At 51.8% G+C, this 17,900-nt stretch overlaps 1 protein-coding gene across 1 annotated transcript in view; it reads left to right on the forward strand.

Moving 5' to 3' along the window:
- Window positions 1-16,638, forward strand: part of Rph3al (rabphilin 3A like (without C2 domains)) — a 148,150-nt gene extending 131,512 nt beyond the window's left edge. The window contains 4 exon segments of the mRNA XM_058580074.1: window positions 12,138-12,251; window positions 13,928-14,037; window positions 14,039-14,074; window positions 15,603-16,638. Of these exon segments, the coding sequence (XP_058436057.1) occupies window positions 12,138-12,251; window positions 13,928-14,037; window positions 14,039-14,074; window positions 15,603-15,776 (434 nt within the window). The 3' untranslated portion in view covers window positions 15,777-16,638.
- The last annotated feature ends 1,262 nt before the right edge of the window (window positions 16,639-17,900 follow it).

The following is a 17,900-nucleotide window of genomic DNA, read 5'->3' on the forward strand; positions in this document are numbered from 1 at the left end:
CCGAGTGTGCCCATGTCCCCGTGCTCCTGGAGGAGCCGAGTCATTCAGCTTCGCGCTGGCCTCTGCCAGAGCCCTCTGTGACTCATGGTCATTATCTCATTTGATGCTCAGAACAGCCTATGGGGCAGCTACAGACAGTGAAATTGACTCTTCGTGATGGATGAGGGGGGGAAGTCTGCCCAAGGTCACGTAGGCGGCTGGGCTGTGGCCAGGAGGGCCAGGGACCCAGGCTTCTGAATCCCAGTCCCACACCCTTGCCTCGTGGTACAGAGTGAAGCTTCTGCCCACATCACCGCCATGATGGCTTTTCCTTTCTGACTGGGAACAGAGCCCCCCCCCAGCCCCAAAACTGGCTTGAGTAAGAGGGTGCAGCCAGGCTGCTGAAGAGAGGTCCCTGGAGAGGGAGGGGAGGCCACAGGTGCTTCTTCATCTCAGCCCTGTTCCCCTCCCTCTGCCTGACCAGCAGCTTACACTCAGCCCAAGTCCACATGCCCTTCAGTCTCTGCACCTGTCCCCACTCTCAGGACCCCAAAGCCATCCTCATGATGTGATTGGCTCCTCATTTCTGCTCAGAGCACCCCTTTGACATCCAGTCCACAGTGGGACATAACAAGGACACAGCTGGTGAGGACCACTTTCCCTCCAAGTAGAGATGGGGCAGGGCAGGGGAAGGTTCTAGTTCTGGATCTATAATCATCTAATCACAGAATTGACTGTTTTGCATCTTTCACGGTAGTGAGCTCCCTGTTATGGGGAGCTTTCCAACAGAGGCTGGGTATTATAGTGGGGATCCTATAGATCCAAAACAGGAAGAATCTCACTGTGGGCTATTATTGTATGTCCAGAGCTATGACCTCCTATTGACACCAGGTCTGGGGCAGAAGATATATTCTATGGTCCAAGACTGGGGAAGCCACGTGGCCCATGCAGGCTTTGAACCCGAGACCTCTGTCTTGTTAGCATGGAGCCACAGCCGACTGAGCTAATAAGCAGTTCCGTGGCAGCCGTTTTTCCATCAAATGCATATGCTGTTTCCTGACTTCTTAACGCAGCGTGCTATTTATACCAGTAGATCCATTCATTCTTAATGAGCCTCGGTTGTGGATTGTAAAATGTTTTATTTTCAGACAGGATTGCTCACTGCCCAGAGCCAGCTGTTGCTATGCTGCCTTCCTTCTTTCTCTGTTTCTGAGAAATTAGCATTTTGGAAGCTCCTCAGAGCATCCTGCCGACCTCTCCCCTCCCCAGTATTTCCCCAGTGGACTCTGAACTTGCCACTTTGGTCACATTAGCTGGCCATGGTTCCTGAATTCCCAGAAGCCTTTGGAGCACAAAGTGTGCACCGTGTGCAGGAGGCCAGGCTGCCCAAGAGGTGGAAGGAGGCAGAGCTGAGCAGGATGTGTCCATGTCGGGAGGTGGGATGCCATCTGTCTGTGCAGGGTTAGACATTTTGCCTATGTTATAGGTCACAAACTGGTAGAGCAGTGACTCAATCTAGCTTAAAATTCATTGTCAACTTTTTTAAATGTGGAAAAATCTGACGTTTCTTCCTTTCTTTCTTTCTTCTAATGGAGTTCTGGCTTCTTTTTTGAAAATCAGAAGGTCTGCCCCCTCTCTGGAAAAATCAATCTGGCTTTGTAGCAGCTTCTGCCTTTACAAAGGGCTCATGTTCTCTGTTTTGCTGTGGTCTGGACCCCTCCCTATTGTCTCTGACATTCTTTTAACATCACCCTTGCAGGGTTATTAAGAAGAAAGGGTCCAGGCCTAATGGTGCACACCTGTAATCCCAGTGACCCACACAGGAGGTTGAGGCAAGAGGATCTCAAGTTTGAGGCCAGCCTCAGCAACTTAGTGAGGTCTAAGCAACTTAGCAAGACCCTGTCTCAAAAAAAAAAAAAAAAAAAAGTAAAACGGGCTGGAGATATAACTCAGCCATTAAGCACCTATGGGTTCAACGCCCAGTACCACAAAAGAAAAAGGGAAATTGTTCTTATTTCTATGGCCCTAGGAAAAGAGAGAGAATAGAAGATAGACTAACAAGGACTCTTGTTGCAAGAAAAATGGACAGGCTTCTCTGTGGAAGTGAAGGCTTCTCATATCTGACCCACTAACTTCACTCTCTGACCTTCTACCTGGACAGTTAGAAGCAGGAGCCTGACCATGTCACATGAGTCCCTACACCTAATCCTGACCCACGACCTCTGCCTGTAGTATCTCTGTGCCTATTGGGAGCATGGAGGTGACCACCACCATTACCTCCATTGCCAGTGGAGGTTTAAAGGGCCATGTTGCAGGGAAAGCCTTGGCTTGGGGTGACTTTTTTCCTCTCTGGGTGTTGGATTCCCCATGAGTGTGAAGGATGAAGAACTCGGGCAGGAGCCTGTTCTCTTCCAGTTTTCTAATGGTGCAAATCCAAGGGAATGAGCCTTTGGGGAGGAATTTCAGGCAGGTGGCAAAGAAGCATTCAGATCCCATGGGGAGGCAGCCTTGACTGCAAAGACCAGCCCTCCTTTCTGCATCGTGCCCTCCCCCCAAGCACACGTCTTCCAGGCCTGTGCTGCCCACCAAGTCCCATCCCACCCGCCCTGACTGTGCTCGTGAGAAGCTTTTGCTAAGTGCCTATGAACCACCTGTCAGGTCCCATCCCCAGGGTCACCACTTAGGCTTAATCGCCACTTCCCCATCTCTCTCCATTTTTCTTCCTGCGTAGGCTCCATAGTCCTGGGGACTGGAAGTACCTGGGATTTTTTTTTTTTTAATGTAAAGATAACAGAAGCCACCAGCCACACACACAGACACACGAGCCAGGAAGGACTGGACAGGAGGGCGGGCAAGTGTGTACCATCTGAAAGGGGTGTTTGGGTGCCACATGGTACACGCAAGGACCCGGGCCTTTAGAAGGACAACTGTTCGAGTCAAGAAAATAAGTAAGCAAATGGATGATGGTTATAGTCAGACCATCTTGTCTGTGGCTCCCGCCATCCGTCTGGGGACTTGAATGATACTGAGGAGAATGTACTGAGGAGCCCAAGCCCAGGGGCCCCACAAGAGAAGACACTGACCATTGGTCATCATTGGTCTCCTGTAGTCATGACAGCCAGGCCCACAGAGGGCTTGGGTGCTGTTTGCCGTCATTCTGCACAGGGAGGGGACATCTCTGGACAAATAAGAACAGCTCCAAGCTGGGTGCAGTGGCGCCCACCTATCATCCCTGCTGAGGCAGGAGGATCACAAGTTGGAGGCCAGCCTGGGCAACTTAGCAAGACACTATCTTGAAAAAAATAAAGAAACAAACAGAAGAAAAAAGCCCAATGGCAGCTGCTGTAGACTCCCGTGGTTGCTCATGAAAGGATCTCTGCATCCAGTATTTGGTATTTCTTGGGATTCCCCACAACCTGGGAAGGGACTCCACCATTGTCCACTTTATAGAAAGGGACACTAAAGCATGGACAGGTCAAACAACTTGCACTGTCATCTCAGCGTGAAAGAGAAGAAGAGAGACCAGTAGCTTTCAGGAAACTCTGCCCTTCCCTTAAATCTCAGAGAAACAGAGGCCAGGCCATCTCTTAATATGGCTGTTTTGGAAGGGAAGCCTGTACACCATGCATACGAATTTGTCTTGTCCTGGAGCCTTGTTTAAGCCAAAATTGCAGTGTCATTGAACAGAGGGGCCCTCCCCAGAACAGGAGTCCTGAGCTGGAGGGAGTGCCCCTGCCCCCATGGCCACACCTGCCCCTCCCTAGCAGCCCTCCTGCCTGTCCTAGTGTCCTCAGTGGCTTTGGACATCAATTTCTCAAGAGCAGAAGGTCCTCATAAGCCATACCACAGAGGATAGGGGCACAGCTGTCACCTCTAATTGACCCAAACCTGATGACAGCCTCAGATGATTGGCAATTCCACTGCAAGGTGAGGTCTTGGGGTTCCTCACCCCCATCTGAATGGAAACAGGGAAGCCAACCTCAGGCTCCAGGGCAGATGAAGGGGACGGAGCTGCGTCCAGGGCCAGGCCCATGCTGGGCTCCTCACACAGCACAGCCAGCCCTCGCCAGCTGCTCACCTGTCTTGCCCAGTGAACCTACAACTTAATTCCACCCACTCTAGATTTAGTGGCCTTGGGGGACCCAGGTGAAGTGGATGAATCTGGGCTTTGTCTGTCTCCAATAAAACCCTGGGCGATAACAATACCAGCTTTGCCGTGTTGATCTTGGCAGGTCCTTCTGGGGCCTCCTGCCCATCACAGGGGGAGGCCAGCCTTACAGATGGGGCTGAGCTGATTTCCCACGGCTGGTCCAGGAGCAGGCAACAGAGGCTGAGAGTCCACACAGGAAGGGGAGAGGCTTCCTCTGCCTCGGCTACCCTTGGGTAACCATGGGATCCAGGAAAGGCAGGTGGCTCATCCCACACCGTGGCTCTGAGCACAGATTCCCTGGGACTATGGAGGGCTGAGGTTCTGGCCCAGGTGAGGGAAATAGGCCCAAGCCCCAGAGGCTACAAAAACCTGGCCTCAAGGGCAGAGAGACCTGGAGGGAGAGGAAGAAACAGAGACCCAGAGACAGAGACTGGAGATAGAAACTGAAAAAGAATGAAGAAACAGACCCAAGAAGACCCAGAACACATGGAGACCCAGAAGAGAGGGAAATAGAGATAAGAAATGCAAAGGCAGAGAGAGAATTCTGGAAACATCAGTGAGAGGTGCAAAGCGATTGAAGAACAGAAAGCACCTGCAACCAGGAACAACGGAAGGCACTGTTCATCCCACAAGGAGTGGGCAGGAGGCAGGCACCCGCTGTGTTTTATGTCTGCCAGAAGCCAGAAGCAAAATCTGTCCCCTACCAGTGCAGAGAACACCCAGCCCAGCCCAGCTGAGCCTCCTGTTCCCCAAGTGCCGGAGCCAGGGAGCAGGCAGGTCTGGCCTTGGCTTTTCCTGCTCTCCATCCGGGATGCCTGGCACACCCCCTCCCCCACTTTCATATCTGCCTAAATCATACCCATCCTTAAATTCTGCCTCTTCCAGGAAGTTCTCCATGACTTTCCCTCTGCCTGAAGGCCACCAACTCACAATCTGTGTATCATGTTCTCTCTGGAAGGAGCAGTTCTTAGCTACCATCTATCTACCTCTCGATCTATCCAGAGCTCCTCGGGCAAGGGCAGGGACCACAGGACTTCCACGTTGGCAACTACATCTCTATCGATCTGAGGATTTATCTTCATTTTCTGGTGCCTCCTACCTGTCTGGGAGCCTGAAAGCAGGAGTAAATTAAAATTGATGGGAGAGAATAAGCCCTCCACTCCCCATGTCTGACTCCCCAGCCCAGTCTGTGCTGCCCTCTGACCCTCCCCTGGGGCCATCCTCAGGTCTTCCAGTGGCAGCTGGAAAGGGCTCCCCCCCCCAAGGCCTCACCATCACAACACAGGTGCCACAGCCTCACCCAGGCCTCCCAAGTGGTCCTGTGACCATCCCTGAATTGCAGATGAGGTGATCTGGTTGGTGGCCATCTGAACGCTGGGAGCACACCAGACCTCCTGACTCCAGGGCCTGACACAGAGGGACAGCCTGGTTCTGAGTATCTTCTGGCTGCCAGTAGGCCCATCCCTGGGAGGACAGACTCCCGGGGCCTTGGGGCCATTTTTCTCTCTGTTTGGGGCCTAGGAAATTTCCAAACCTAAAGAAGATCCATTTCTCCCTCCCCACCCCACCCTCAAGAGCAGTGCCCCCTCCCTCAGGGCCCACTCATTCAATGTCCATGGCAATCAGCCTCTGAAGGTCCCCCCACCACCGACCCCCAGCTCTGTCCCTGCTTAGTCTAAGGCTACCTGTGACCTGACTCGTCCCCCTTGAGTGTCCTTCAAGGGAGAAGCAGTGAGAGGTGCCTGTCCAGTGGAAAGCCCAGTCTTCTATGGGAACAGAGGTGGCACTTGGGGCCCTGAGGTCTCCTGGGCCTGCTTTGCCTAAGACCCACTGTCAGACTCAAGGAGTCAGATGTGGGTTACTACGATGTGGCCTTACCCTCAGTGGCTCCTGGCTTGGTTGGGAAGTCAAGGCAGGCTTTGAGAGGAAAAGAAATTCAGTGGCACAAGGTGCTGAATGGGAGAGGGTAGGTCATCTTTCATATTTACTTTCTGCGGCCAGAGGAGGCTGTAGAGCCACAGTTTGGGCTTCTGGGGATGAATTAGATGCCATCTTTTAAAAATATTTCAAGATGGAGCTGGGGTTGTGGCTCAGTGGTAGAGCGCTTACCTAGCATGTGTGGGGCACGGGGTTCAATTCTCAGCACCACATATAAACAAGTAAAATAAAGGTCCATTGACAGCTAAAATATATTTTAAAAAAATATTTGAAGACTTGTGTAGCTAACTAGCTATTTATGTTAGTATGTGTGTATGTGCGTTTGTACGTAGTGCTAGGGATCCACCCCAGGGCCCTCGCACCAACTAGGCAAGCACTTCACCACTGAGCTATGTCCCCAGCCCTTGTACAGCTTTTTGTCTTGCTTAACCTTATTTTATCCGTAGTTCTTTTGTCTCCATTTTATAGATGAAAAGACTGAGGTTTAGAAATTTGAGGTATTTGTCCAGGTACTTCCGAAGCAGAGCCCAAGTTCAACCCTAGGTGCTTGAGAATGAACTAGAAGTCTCCCTCCCACACTACACACAGCCTCTGACACAGAGAGGAATATTGGGGATAGAGAGACAAATGGCTGCCTGGGAGGATTTCTTTCTTTCTTTCTTCTTTTTTTTTTTTTCTTTTTTGGTACCAGGATTTAACCCAGAGATGCTTAACCACATCCCCAGCTCTTTTTATTTTTTGAGACAAGTTCTCACTAAGTTGCTGAGGCTGATTTTGAACTCACAGTCCTCCTGCCTCAGCCTCCGGAGTCTCTGGGATTATAGGCATGCACTACCATGCCCAGCAAGAGGAGGATTTCTAGGGACATTAGGGTGAGATTGTGGGTACCCTGTGTGCTGGGTGAGATGGGGGGCCATGGTCCTGGCAATGGGTAGCCCTGGTTCACAACCCAGTTCAGACTGAACAGTTTCTGGAAGCATCTGTGATCTTAACATCCATCCTACAAAGCAGAGCTTGGGGACTTACACTCCTGGCACTAAACATGGTGAACCCCAAGATCAGCCCTGCACCAAGACATATGGGCCTATGAGTTCAAGATACTACACACACACACCAAAAAAAAAAAAATAGCTCCCATCTATGAAGCACCTGCCACGTGCCAGACACAGCCAGTGTTACCTCTTAATGTTCAGATATCCAGGGAGGGAGTCCTCACCCCCCATTTCATTGTTGAGCCCACTAAGCACACAGAGAGGTAAAGAAACTGGCCCAACATCACACAGCTGGGAAATGGCAGAGATAGGACACAGACCCAAGTGTCTGACTCCAAGTCAGTACCTCTTCACCACCCCACAGCCCCATCCTGCTGCCACCAAAACAGAGCCCCAGATATGGGAGGCATCTCGGTGAAATTTCAGGCCACAGACCCAGCCCTGTGTACAAGGGAGGCAGCCGTCCTCTGTCCCAGCAGGGACAAGCTCGACATCTGCAGCCGCGCCAGCCTGGTGGGCTCAGGAGAATGGCTTGGAAATGTCTCTGCGCTCCCCAGGGCCTTATCATCGTTCCTTTACATTTAAATTTTTTTTTCCTTGTGTTTTTAGTATGCAAAATTTTCCACCATCTGCTTTGCCTTGGCAGAATGTTTGCTGAAAATATCTCCCTTCCTCTCTAATTCCCATAATTTCTGGGGGCTTTGGGAGCCTCCAAGCAGAGCAGCCATGGCTCACAAGTGCTTCCCGGGCTCACAGGCTGCCTGCTGTCCTTGTGCCAGGCAGACGGATGTTGGGTGGCACAGAAGGGCATTCCCTGCCTCTCAGCCAAGGAAGGGCATCAGGGGTCTCTCCACTGCTAGACTGACCCCAAACTGAGTCCCAGGATTCAGACTCCTAGTGATTGCCAGATACACCTCTTGGTTTGGGCCATGAAACCTAGAGAGATGTCTGGGGTCACGGAGAGAATAATGGCCAAGCAGAGCCTGGAGGAAGGCCCCCAAGGTCCCAATGCAATAATGTGAGGCCACATAGCCCCATCCACCTGTCTTCTGGCCTATCCCAGACAAGGTATCTCCACAGGACAGCAGCTGCCACATGTATCCTTTGAGGTTGTCAAGAGAGACTTTCCAAAAAAGAAGAGTCTTCCCCCCACTTCATGTACCAAAACTCTGAGTTTCCATGGTGATAGACAAATTGCAAATCCATCCAAGAATGAGCTGGGGGTGGGGGGATGCTGGCCCATCCCTAAAGACGTGGACACAGCTGGCGCTGGGCTGTCTGTCCGCTGCTGAGGCTGAGCAGGGCCACCCTCCTGGGCGTGATGGGGGAAATTCGGGGATGCCAGGTTCCATGGCAAGTGATGAAGGAGCTCAGGACCCTGTGGAGGAGGACACAGGAGAGTCCTCCCCGCTCCCTGCCTCCTTGCCTCTCCCTGGATCCACGCGATGCCCCTTGTCCTCCCTAAGGCGACCAGCCCACCTTCTCCCACGGGCTTTCCCATCCTCGATCTGAAAAATCAGGCGTGGGTAGAATCCCAGCTCTCATCCCTGAGCCATCCTGGACACAGCCTTTGGAGAATTAAAAGAAAGAAGAAAACTCAGCCCTCAGACCCTTGGAGTGTGTCGTGGAGGATGGAAGAGCAAGGGCCAAAAGATTTATGAGCCTAAAAGCTTTGTTAATAGACCTGGAAGATTTACGATCGCAGCTGCTGTGAAGGAGGAGAGGTAGCAGTGGCGATCGAATGGCAAATTAGCCAAGGTTTGGGGCATCTTGGGGACAGGAAAAGAAAGAACAGCTTCCTTGGCTGCTGAAGGAAGTGGGGGCTATTTGGGTAAAGGGCTTGTGGGACCCAGATCCCCTCAGCAGCACCTTCCCTTTCCCCAGTGACAGTAAGTGCGCCAGCTGACGCTTCAGGTTTGTTTCTTTCTAGTGGGGTTTATGAGAGTGGATTAGAGATGGGATTTGGGTCTGAACATAAAGACCTCTAAGCTGAGACCTGGCCCCCACTTGAAATCCCACATACAATGAGCAAAGCTGCCTGAGCCAAGAGACGGTGCATCAGAAAGAAATGAGTCTGCTGTGTGACACCATGGTGAGCTCAGTTGGCCTCTGATGTCGTTCCCCACCTTCCCATGGCTAGGGACCTCTGGGAGTTTAAGAATAAGCCAACTGACAATAACTTGGGGAAGTTGTTTTTTTAACCCTTGTGCAACACAGGTACCCCAAGGGGACATGGCAATGTGGCCCCTTCATCCCACCTCCAGGGGTGCCTTTTTGGACAAGACATACAGCTCACAATAAATGCTGTTCTCCCAATGTGGCATGGAACAGTTTGAGCCTGTGACCACATACAACAGATGACAGAATGAGCCAGGGGCATGGTGGCAAGGAATGAATGAGCGTGCCCACCACAACTTGAGCCCTGGGATATCCCATCCCATCATCTCCCGCTGAGCCCTTTGGCACCAAAGGATCAGGCATTATTGACACCAGAGAGCCCCAAGCCCACTCCGACACCTAAGTGCAGAGATGATCTGAAGATCAGCCATGGGGAAGACAGAACATTCCAAGTCAGGAAGCACAAATGGATCGCATTTAAGAGTCTCTGCCAGAGAGGGGGGAAACCAGCGCGGAAGTTGGTCACCTGGTCTCTGCAGGGACTGTCCCACCACGGAGCTCCACAGTGGCCTGGCTGCTCCATCTCCCCTGCTCTTGGCATCTCTGCCTCCTGCCCACCTCCTCCCACCTGCTTTGTCCAGGGACCCACAGGACTGGCGTTTAGTCAGTCAGGAGATGAGTCAAAACTACGCAAATGCTTCTGACGCCCAGGAGGTCCAGTCTCGGCGGATTCATGCTCAAGGCTGCTCAATCCAGGACCAGAAAAGCAACCGAGTTCTGTCAGGTTGCTCAGGTACTAGGAAGGGGCGGGTGGACCCTCTTGGTTCTAAATCACAAAAGACTTAAAAAACCAAAGAAGTCTCCCTGGCAGGCAGGGGTTGGGGGAAAACCAGAGAAGAAAAGGGCAGGATCCTTGAGCCGACAGAAGAAGGAAAAATTGGGAACAGTCTCATGGTCCTGGCTCACCCTACTCCACGGGCCAGCCACAGAAAGGAGATCCATGTGGCCTCATTGGTGGACAGGAGCTTGGCCTTTAAAGAGGGGGAAGCTGGCATGTCCCCAGTGCAGAGGGAGATCTGCTGGGACCTTGTCACTGGTGTCCCAGCTGGAGGAGCTAAGACCTTGATGGTAAGGAGGCAACTGATCCAAGATCCATTTTCATGGTGCAATTGGCAGGACATGAGGATGACAGACGCAAGCACCACCTTGTCATACTCCCTCCGTGAAGCACCTACTGTATGCCGGCCACTCTGGTTTGGAAGACCAGGACTTAGAATCTCTTACAGCCAAAATGGTCAGCCCAGCCCTGACCTTCTGGCTGCTTGCATCTGTGACCTGTGACTCCCTTAGCTGAAAGATGACAGAGGCTAAAGTCACGCAGACTTTCCAGAAGGCTCTAGATCCACGTGGAAGCTGCCATCTCCCCCTCCTGTACTCGCAGCCGATTTCCCTAAATGACCAGGCGCTTTCTCCTGCTGAACTCTAATGCGGTCTCAGAATTCTCCACAGGCTGCTCCAGACAGGGCTCAGCAGATCAAACTATTAGCTTCCGTTGGTACAGATCAATTCTGTTTCTAATCTTATCTCCTACCAGTGTGTACCTACAGCTCAGGGCTGGGAGAAGACTGCGTAACATCTGCCTGCTAAGCCCCTAGCCCAGTGCCTCTCCTCCTATCCTCCCTCTGTGACCAGCACTTTGCATTTCAAAGTAAATCAGACAGACACACACCTTGGAAATCCCACCTCATCCGCTGAGTCCTATCACCTGGGAGAGCTGGTTTCTGTCATTTGTACTTATTATCCTTATATCACTTAATTAAACGTTATGTAAATTGATGAAAAGAGATCAGAGCTGTTTCATTAAAACCAAGATCTTGTAAAGTCTTGAAGAAAGCAACTTGCTTTGGGAAAAAAAGAAAAAATATCTATTGAATTAGGTGTGGGCAGACAACTGTGAGAAACAAGAGGAAGAAAGGGGAAAATAGAGAAGACTGTGCAGTCAGATTGCTTTCCCAGTCGGTGTCTTTGAGTTCTTGCTCTGCTTTTAAGAAACCGAAGCTGGAGACTTACACAAGGCCGCACGGATGTGGTTTGTACAGGGAAGGGCCGTGTGGGCCCAGCCTCAGAGAAGCGCCAAGGCCTGCCGCCAAAGATTGGCAAATGGATGTACATTTCTATGTTTAAAATTAAAATAGAGTGTTTAAAGGATGAATATATTCTGTATTATGACGCCCACTGTTGATGAACCAGCCAAATATGGTCTCACGGAGTGCAGAAGAGACTGTTCACCGGGAGCGCTCCCTCCCTCGCCCTCCTGGGACTCCACCCCCACCCAGCGGCTCCTTCTGCATGCACAAGGCCCACTGGGAGCTGGATGGGGAGAGACTGCAATGAGAAGCCGGGCCCTCTGGCTCCTGATTTTGCTCTTCCAGTGGAACCAGAGTGGTCACGGCACAGGCCTGGAGCCGGCCTGCCCAGGCTAGGATCCCAGCTCCTCCACTTACTACCTAGGGCACATGCCTCGGTTTCCTCATCTGTAAGATGGGACGATGAGATCTCCTATCTCATAGGGTTGTTTTGAAGCTGCCATGAATTCACGTGTAAAGTCCTGGGAAGCTGTGTGAAGGTCAGCTGCGACCTGATTCTCATCCCTGCAGAGTGTCACCTCTTGCCTTTAGATCTTTGCACCAAAGGGGATAATCAGCTTCTACCAGGCAGGCGGGTTCCAGTTCTGTCACATGTGGAGATAGTTGGGCAACAGACGAGCCCTCCTTGCTGGTTCTGGATGAGTTTGGTCCACATCCCAGCTCCTCACACCAGGTCTTACCTCCTTAGCAGGAAGGAGTAACCCCCAAGGTTCTACACCGCACTGTCATGGCAGGAGGGAACCTTTCTGGTCCCCTCTATCCAAGCAGTGGCCCACAGGGTTGACCCCCTCTGCCCATGTCTGTCTTTTCCAGTGGTTTCCAGCGACAGTGACAGTGACTCCGATCTCAGCTCTTCCAGCCTGGAAGACAGACTCCCACCCACTGGGGTCAGGAACACCAAAGGTGACAAGCTCGTGGGGGAATCAGGTAAGTGTGGGTTATAACACTGTTTCCAAAGCCCCAGGTGCCGAGTGGCTTTGTCACTTCCTTAGATGGCAGCTTCGAGGCTGGCATCTGGTTGTTCTAGATGGGGGTGGAGGAGGACCTGGGGCTGGGCCCACTAGAAGCTAAATCTCAGCAGCACTGAAGAGCAGGGCATGGAACCAGGCTCATCTGTATTTGCTGGGGCTTGGGACAAGAGGCAGGGCCAGCCAGGCCACGCCCTCCACCTTGACCCTGGGATTCCTCCCATGCTCACAGTGGGGTTCCCAATAAATGCCACTGCCTCAAGGTGACACTTCCTTCTCTTTAGCACAAGGGAGACAGAGAAGGTGGTTTCCAAAGCTTCCTCTGATTTTGACATGGCTGAGTGCACCTCTGTGACTCTGTCATGTAACAGAGGGTTAACTCCAGCAGAGCATGCCCTAGAAAGGTAAGGAAAGGCCTCCCCCTTCACTTGAAACAGGACCTTCCTGAAAAAGGAGACACTCCATTCAGACATATTCCCAGGTGAGAAGTAGGATCTGGTTTTTTTGTTTGTTTTTTTGTTTTTTGTTTTTTTTTTTCAGTTGTAGATTGATACAATATTTTTTATTTATTTATTTTTACATGGTGCTGAGGATCAAACCCAGTGCCTCACACATGCAAGGCAAACACCCAACCACTGAGCCGCAACCCCAGCCTGAGAAGTAGGATATTTGAAAGAAGGAAGGCTGAGTTTAATATACAATTTAAGAGAGAAAGAGAAAGTGCATGTGCTAGCTGTATAGTAACTGCCCCAAATTGGAATGAAATGCCTTGGGGTGCCGTCCTGAAGCTAAGACTAGAAGATCTGTCCTCTATGGAAGTTTTGGCTAGATCAGAGATGGCAAATGCCTGGTACTCTTTTGACCACTCTCAGTCCTGTGTCCATGGCACAGTACTCATTGATCATGATTCTCTGAGCCCTGCTAGGGACTTAGAGTGCTCAGTACAGTTTTCCAAGTGGTCAGTACCAATTGGCAGAGATGATTGCAAAAGATTAAAAACTGCCCCTAGATTCAGCCCCTTTGGCCCCAAAATTCTTTATTAGAAAAATTGTAAAGGAGTCAGGCACCGTGGTGCTCACTTGTCATCCCAGTGGCTTGGGAGGCTGAGCAGGAGGATCGTGTGTTCAAAGCCAGCCTCAGCAACTTAGCATGGCCCTAAATGACTTGGGTAAGAATCTGTCTCTAAATTAAAAAAAAGACAAAAGGGACTGGGGATGTGGCTCAGTGGTTAAGCACCCTGGGTTCAATCTCCAGGACAAAAAAAAAAAAAAAAAGTGTAAAGGAAATACCTGTGCCACCTTGGTTTCCACACTCCTCCTTCCTCCTACCGTGAGGACTCTCATCCTCTCCCTTCACACCCACTCCCAGCTAGGACTAGGAGACAGGAAAGGATTGGGTGAAATGTTACAGGCTCCATTTCTGCTCTCAGCTGGGCAAGAACTAACAACCATATTGGAGGATTCTTTGGTGACTAAAGACAGCAGACTCCCTCTCCCTCTCCCTCCTGGGTTAGCCAAAATACACACCCTTCTCCCCACCACACACCCTCATCCTAGGAAGGCGGGAAAAACTAATAATTGTGAACTTTCCTGTCAGTGGCTTGTTGCTGTGAGAAACAGCTTGTGGTCCTTGCAGGTGGCAGCACGGAATCCCCTAGGATGGGGCTGACCCACCCGCCCAGCCTCCTCTCAGGAAGTCAGAGCAGCCTGACCAGTGAGACTGGGGAGGGCTCTGCAGACCCACAGGGGGGGGGCCCGCCCTGGCCTGAGCCCAAGGGCCCCGGTGAGTACCCGCTGCACCTTCCCACTTAACCACCACCTTCCCCCTCTTCCGTCCCCTCTTCATTCCCTCCTCCAAAACTGCAGAGGGACAGTTTTTTAGTTCTTGATGTTTACCAAGCGCAGTACCAGGCACTGGGGCAAAAAGCCAGATCCCCCCTCCACTCCCCTGACCAGAGAGAGGAACCCAAAACAATAGCAACCACCCCGTCAATAAATTTAGCAATGCTTGTTACCAACCTCTACTTCACAAAATGCATAATCTGTCCAAGCCTTTCCCTATCTCTGAACATGAATAGGAACCCCACCTTGTGCCTACTCTGTGCCAGGCATCCAGTTCTCACCAAGCCCCCGTCATGTGCCAGCCTGGCCTGGGACTGGGGGCTCTGGTCAGTCCTTGCTCTCCAGAAACCTGTCCCATGAGGGAGGAAGCTGAATCGGCCTCCCAGGCTAGCCAGAGCTGCCCAGATCCTAGGACAGAGATCCTGGGGTGCTGGAGCCAGGGACCCAGAGCCCAGCCTGCCCCAGCTCCTCCAAGGTCAACTTCCATTCTGTTGACAGAGTAGTTGGGAGCCCTACTGTCCCCATTTGATAGGAGTGGAAGCAGGGCACGGGGGTAAGGGCAATTATCCAAGGAGCCCAACCCCCTGGCCCTGGCCTTACCCAGAATCCTCATGTAGTCAGGGTGGTTCTCATGAGAAACTGCACCTGCAGGTGGCCCAGCTCCCTTAAGAAGAAGCCCTAACTGAACTGGGCACCTCCCTGGTCAGAGACCCACAGGCACATGTGCCCAGGGCAGCAGCTGATCTCCTGCCAGCAGGGCAGGGGTCTCCTTCCAGAAGCCTGAGTGCACCCCAGCAGCCACCCACCAGGACCCTCCCTTTGTCCCTCCCTCCTCCCTCTTCTGAAGCCTTCCCAGGGCATTTGGGAGGGGGGCAGTGGTGAGCAGCTCTCCAGGCAATGGAGGCATCTATATTCCTGGAATAGACCCTGTCCCCTCCCTCTAGCCTCCTGAAGTCCTCCACAGAGGTCAGTTTGGAATGAAGCAGGCCCAAGCTCTAGGCCCAACCCACCACCCATGACCATGTGAATTTGGGCAAACCATCAGGTTGAACCATATGAAACTGTGGTTTTGTAGGTCAAAAACAGTCAGTCACCAGCAGACTCTCTCCACAATCCCGTTATCACTGAAGTATCCCTCATGGGGTTGTGGGGAAGGTGAGATCCAGGGTCCCTGGGGACTGCCGGCCCTGAGTAGGTCCTCAGGAAATGTCCAGACGTAGCCAGGGCATGGAGAGGGTTCAGGGCTTCAGAACAATGTGGAAAGCACTGGCTTAGAAGAGAATTTCTATTCCCATGTCCGTGGCTCCTTCTGACATCCTGAGGTCACTGGGCAGCAGCCTCAGGGGCAGGGACAGTTCCAGTAAGGAGGCTGCCTTCACCTCTATTTCGTTCCCAGAGGTCGAGCTGTCCCTGAGGAGGGAATCCATGTCTGCTCACTATGCACTGGTCTTTTTCTCTTTCCTCCAAAGGCAAAAGACACCCCCGGGCGAGTCCCCGCTGCTGATGTGGCTTCTGGGACTCGGATGCATGGAGCAGACTTTCCAGTGGAAGATCTTGAGAGAGAGGAAGGAAGCAGGAGCCAGGCCTCCCCAGCTCCTTCCTGGCCAATCCCTGAGCTCTCACCAGCCACCCCAGTGCCATGACCTCTGACTCAACTAACCAGTGTTTGGGGGCCGAGTCTGCTTACCCCCACCCAGTGCCTTTCTGCACCCCTCCACTGCCAAGGCGCCCTCCTCCTCTACCACTCCCCTCCCAACAGCCTGCTCCGTCACTGACTTTTATTTATTGTCCCCCTACCTCTGTCCCCACCCGCTGTCTGACCCATCTTTAATTCTGCTTGGGTCTTGGGTTGGGCTGGAAGGGCCTTCAGAGCCTTCTTGAGGGGCCTTCCCGTATGCACTGAAGTTTCAGCAGGAAGCTACATGGGCCTTTCTCCATATTTATATTTATAGCAAGAAGAAATACAACCCTGAGCGTTCCCCCTCAAACTGAGCTTGGCCCCTCAAGGTGCAAAGACCTGAGCCCAGAGCAGGTGGGATGAGAGATCTGTCTACCCCTTCCCCCAGCTTCGGCTCCCAGGGAGGCAAAAACAGTGTCCTGTCTTTCCCTGGGGCTGGCCCAAGAGCTGGCTTGAAATCTGGCTCCTTGTTAGGTTTCTCTGAACCCCCCATTGACCTTCCCAGGTTGCTCTCAGCCTGGGCAGGAGACTCCCCGAAGACACAATTCACTTCTCTTCAGTAGGTTTGGTTTGGCATGAAAAATACACAAAATGCAGGCAAATGCTTTTGGAAAACCCTGTGTGTTTGTGTGCATGAGTGTCCACACCCTGCCCTCCTTCCCCGGGCACCCGGTTCTCCAGGGGCCTCCTTGTCTGCGGGCCAAGAACCCTTATGCCCCCCGCCTATTAGCTCTTTGCCCTTGCTGCTGGCAGACGGTAAAACTCATGTTCCCCTGTGACCTGTTACGATTCAGAATTAAAACAATAAAGATTAGAATTTGCATTAAGCCAGTGTTGATCCAGAGACCACAAGAGCTTGTGCTTCTGAGATGCATTAGGAGAGAAATGGATTGGGGGGGGGGGGGCGGCGGAATGTGGTAACATTGATTTAAAAGAAATAGCCAGATCGAGGTGTGGAACAAGAGTTTACGAAGCTAATAATGTTGAATGGGGAGAAAAAAGTCATCTATGTTAAAAAAAAAAAAAAAAAGTTATACAGATTTATATGTTCATCTGTAATAAAATGTTTTTAAGTGGACAAAAACTTCTGTCCTCCAGAAGCCCACTGAAATGACATCAAGCAATGAAAATGGCACAAACCACAGAAAAGCACAGGAGACAGGAGGGCAGGGGGTGCTGGAGACCTCTGGGCGACAGGACAGCATGATGTCTCGTGTCAGCTCTCCTGCTCCAAAACACCTATAAGGGAGGAAGCCCTAAGGAACAATCCCTCTTGCTCTGCAGAATCCCCCAGATGCTCAGAACTTGGAGGGACTGGGTGTCCCTAGGGTGGATGATCGATCAGGATGGGTGTGAAAATGGTACCGGTAGAAGGAAGCAGTTAAACAGGCGGGGGGTGCCCGTGGGAGGCCCTGGGTTCCATCCCCAGCAGCGCCAAAAAATAAATTAATTAAAGTGGCCCACCTGCCTAGTGACCACTCTTCCCTAACCCTGGCAGAGGACAAGTTTACTGATGGCTGAAGTTGAACTAGAAAGATTCTGGATTAAGGAGCCCAGGCCAGCCAAAGGCTGCAGGGAGGTGCTGTCCTGGGATGGGGAATGGTCAATGGGAAACAAACCTTCACTCTCAAAACCTAGTCCCCCCCCCACCTACCCCCAAGGGGCAGTGCATACTGAATTTCTCTCTGGGAAACTGATCAAAGAGGACACAGGGACAGATTTGACACTGGGGGGGGGTCCCTCCAGTCTAACAATGGGTCTCTACCCAGTCACCACTGGGAGGCTCCTTGTTCACATACCCTGCCCATGTGGACAGATATGGGGGCAGGGGGCTGTCATGTTTCACTCACAGTGTGAGCAGCCAAGGGCACCCAGGAGTCGACTGAGTCCTATAACTGAAAGCAGAGCTTCCAATCCACAGGAGATGGGAGTCCGGAGAGTCCTCTGAAGCTATTGCACCTGTGAAACAAAAAGATTTTTTTTTAAAGGAAGTGTTAGTGCTTTTGAAAATTAAAAGTAAAATCGCATTTTGGAGGATGGATACTGTGGACTGAACCCAGGGGGTGCTATACCATGGAGCTACTTCCCC

The sequence above is a fragment of the Marmota monax genome, unplaced genomic scaffold, assembly GCF_021218885.2.
Source record: "Marmota monax isolate L192 unplaced genomic scaffold, Marmota_monax_Labrador192_F-V1.1 WCK01_AAM20220418_F8-fsc00138, whole genome shotgun sequence".
Lineage (NCBI taxonomy): Eukaryota > Metazoa > Chordata > Mammalia > Rodentia > Sciuridae > Marmota > Marmota monax.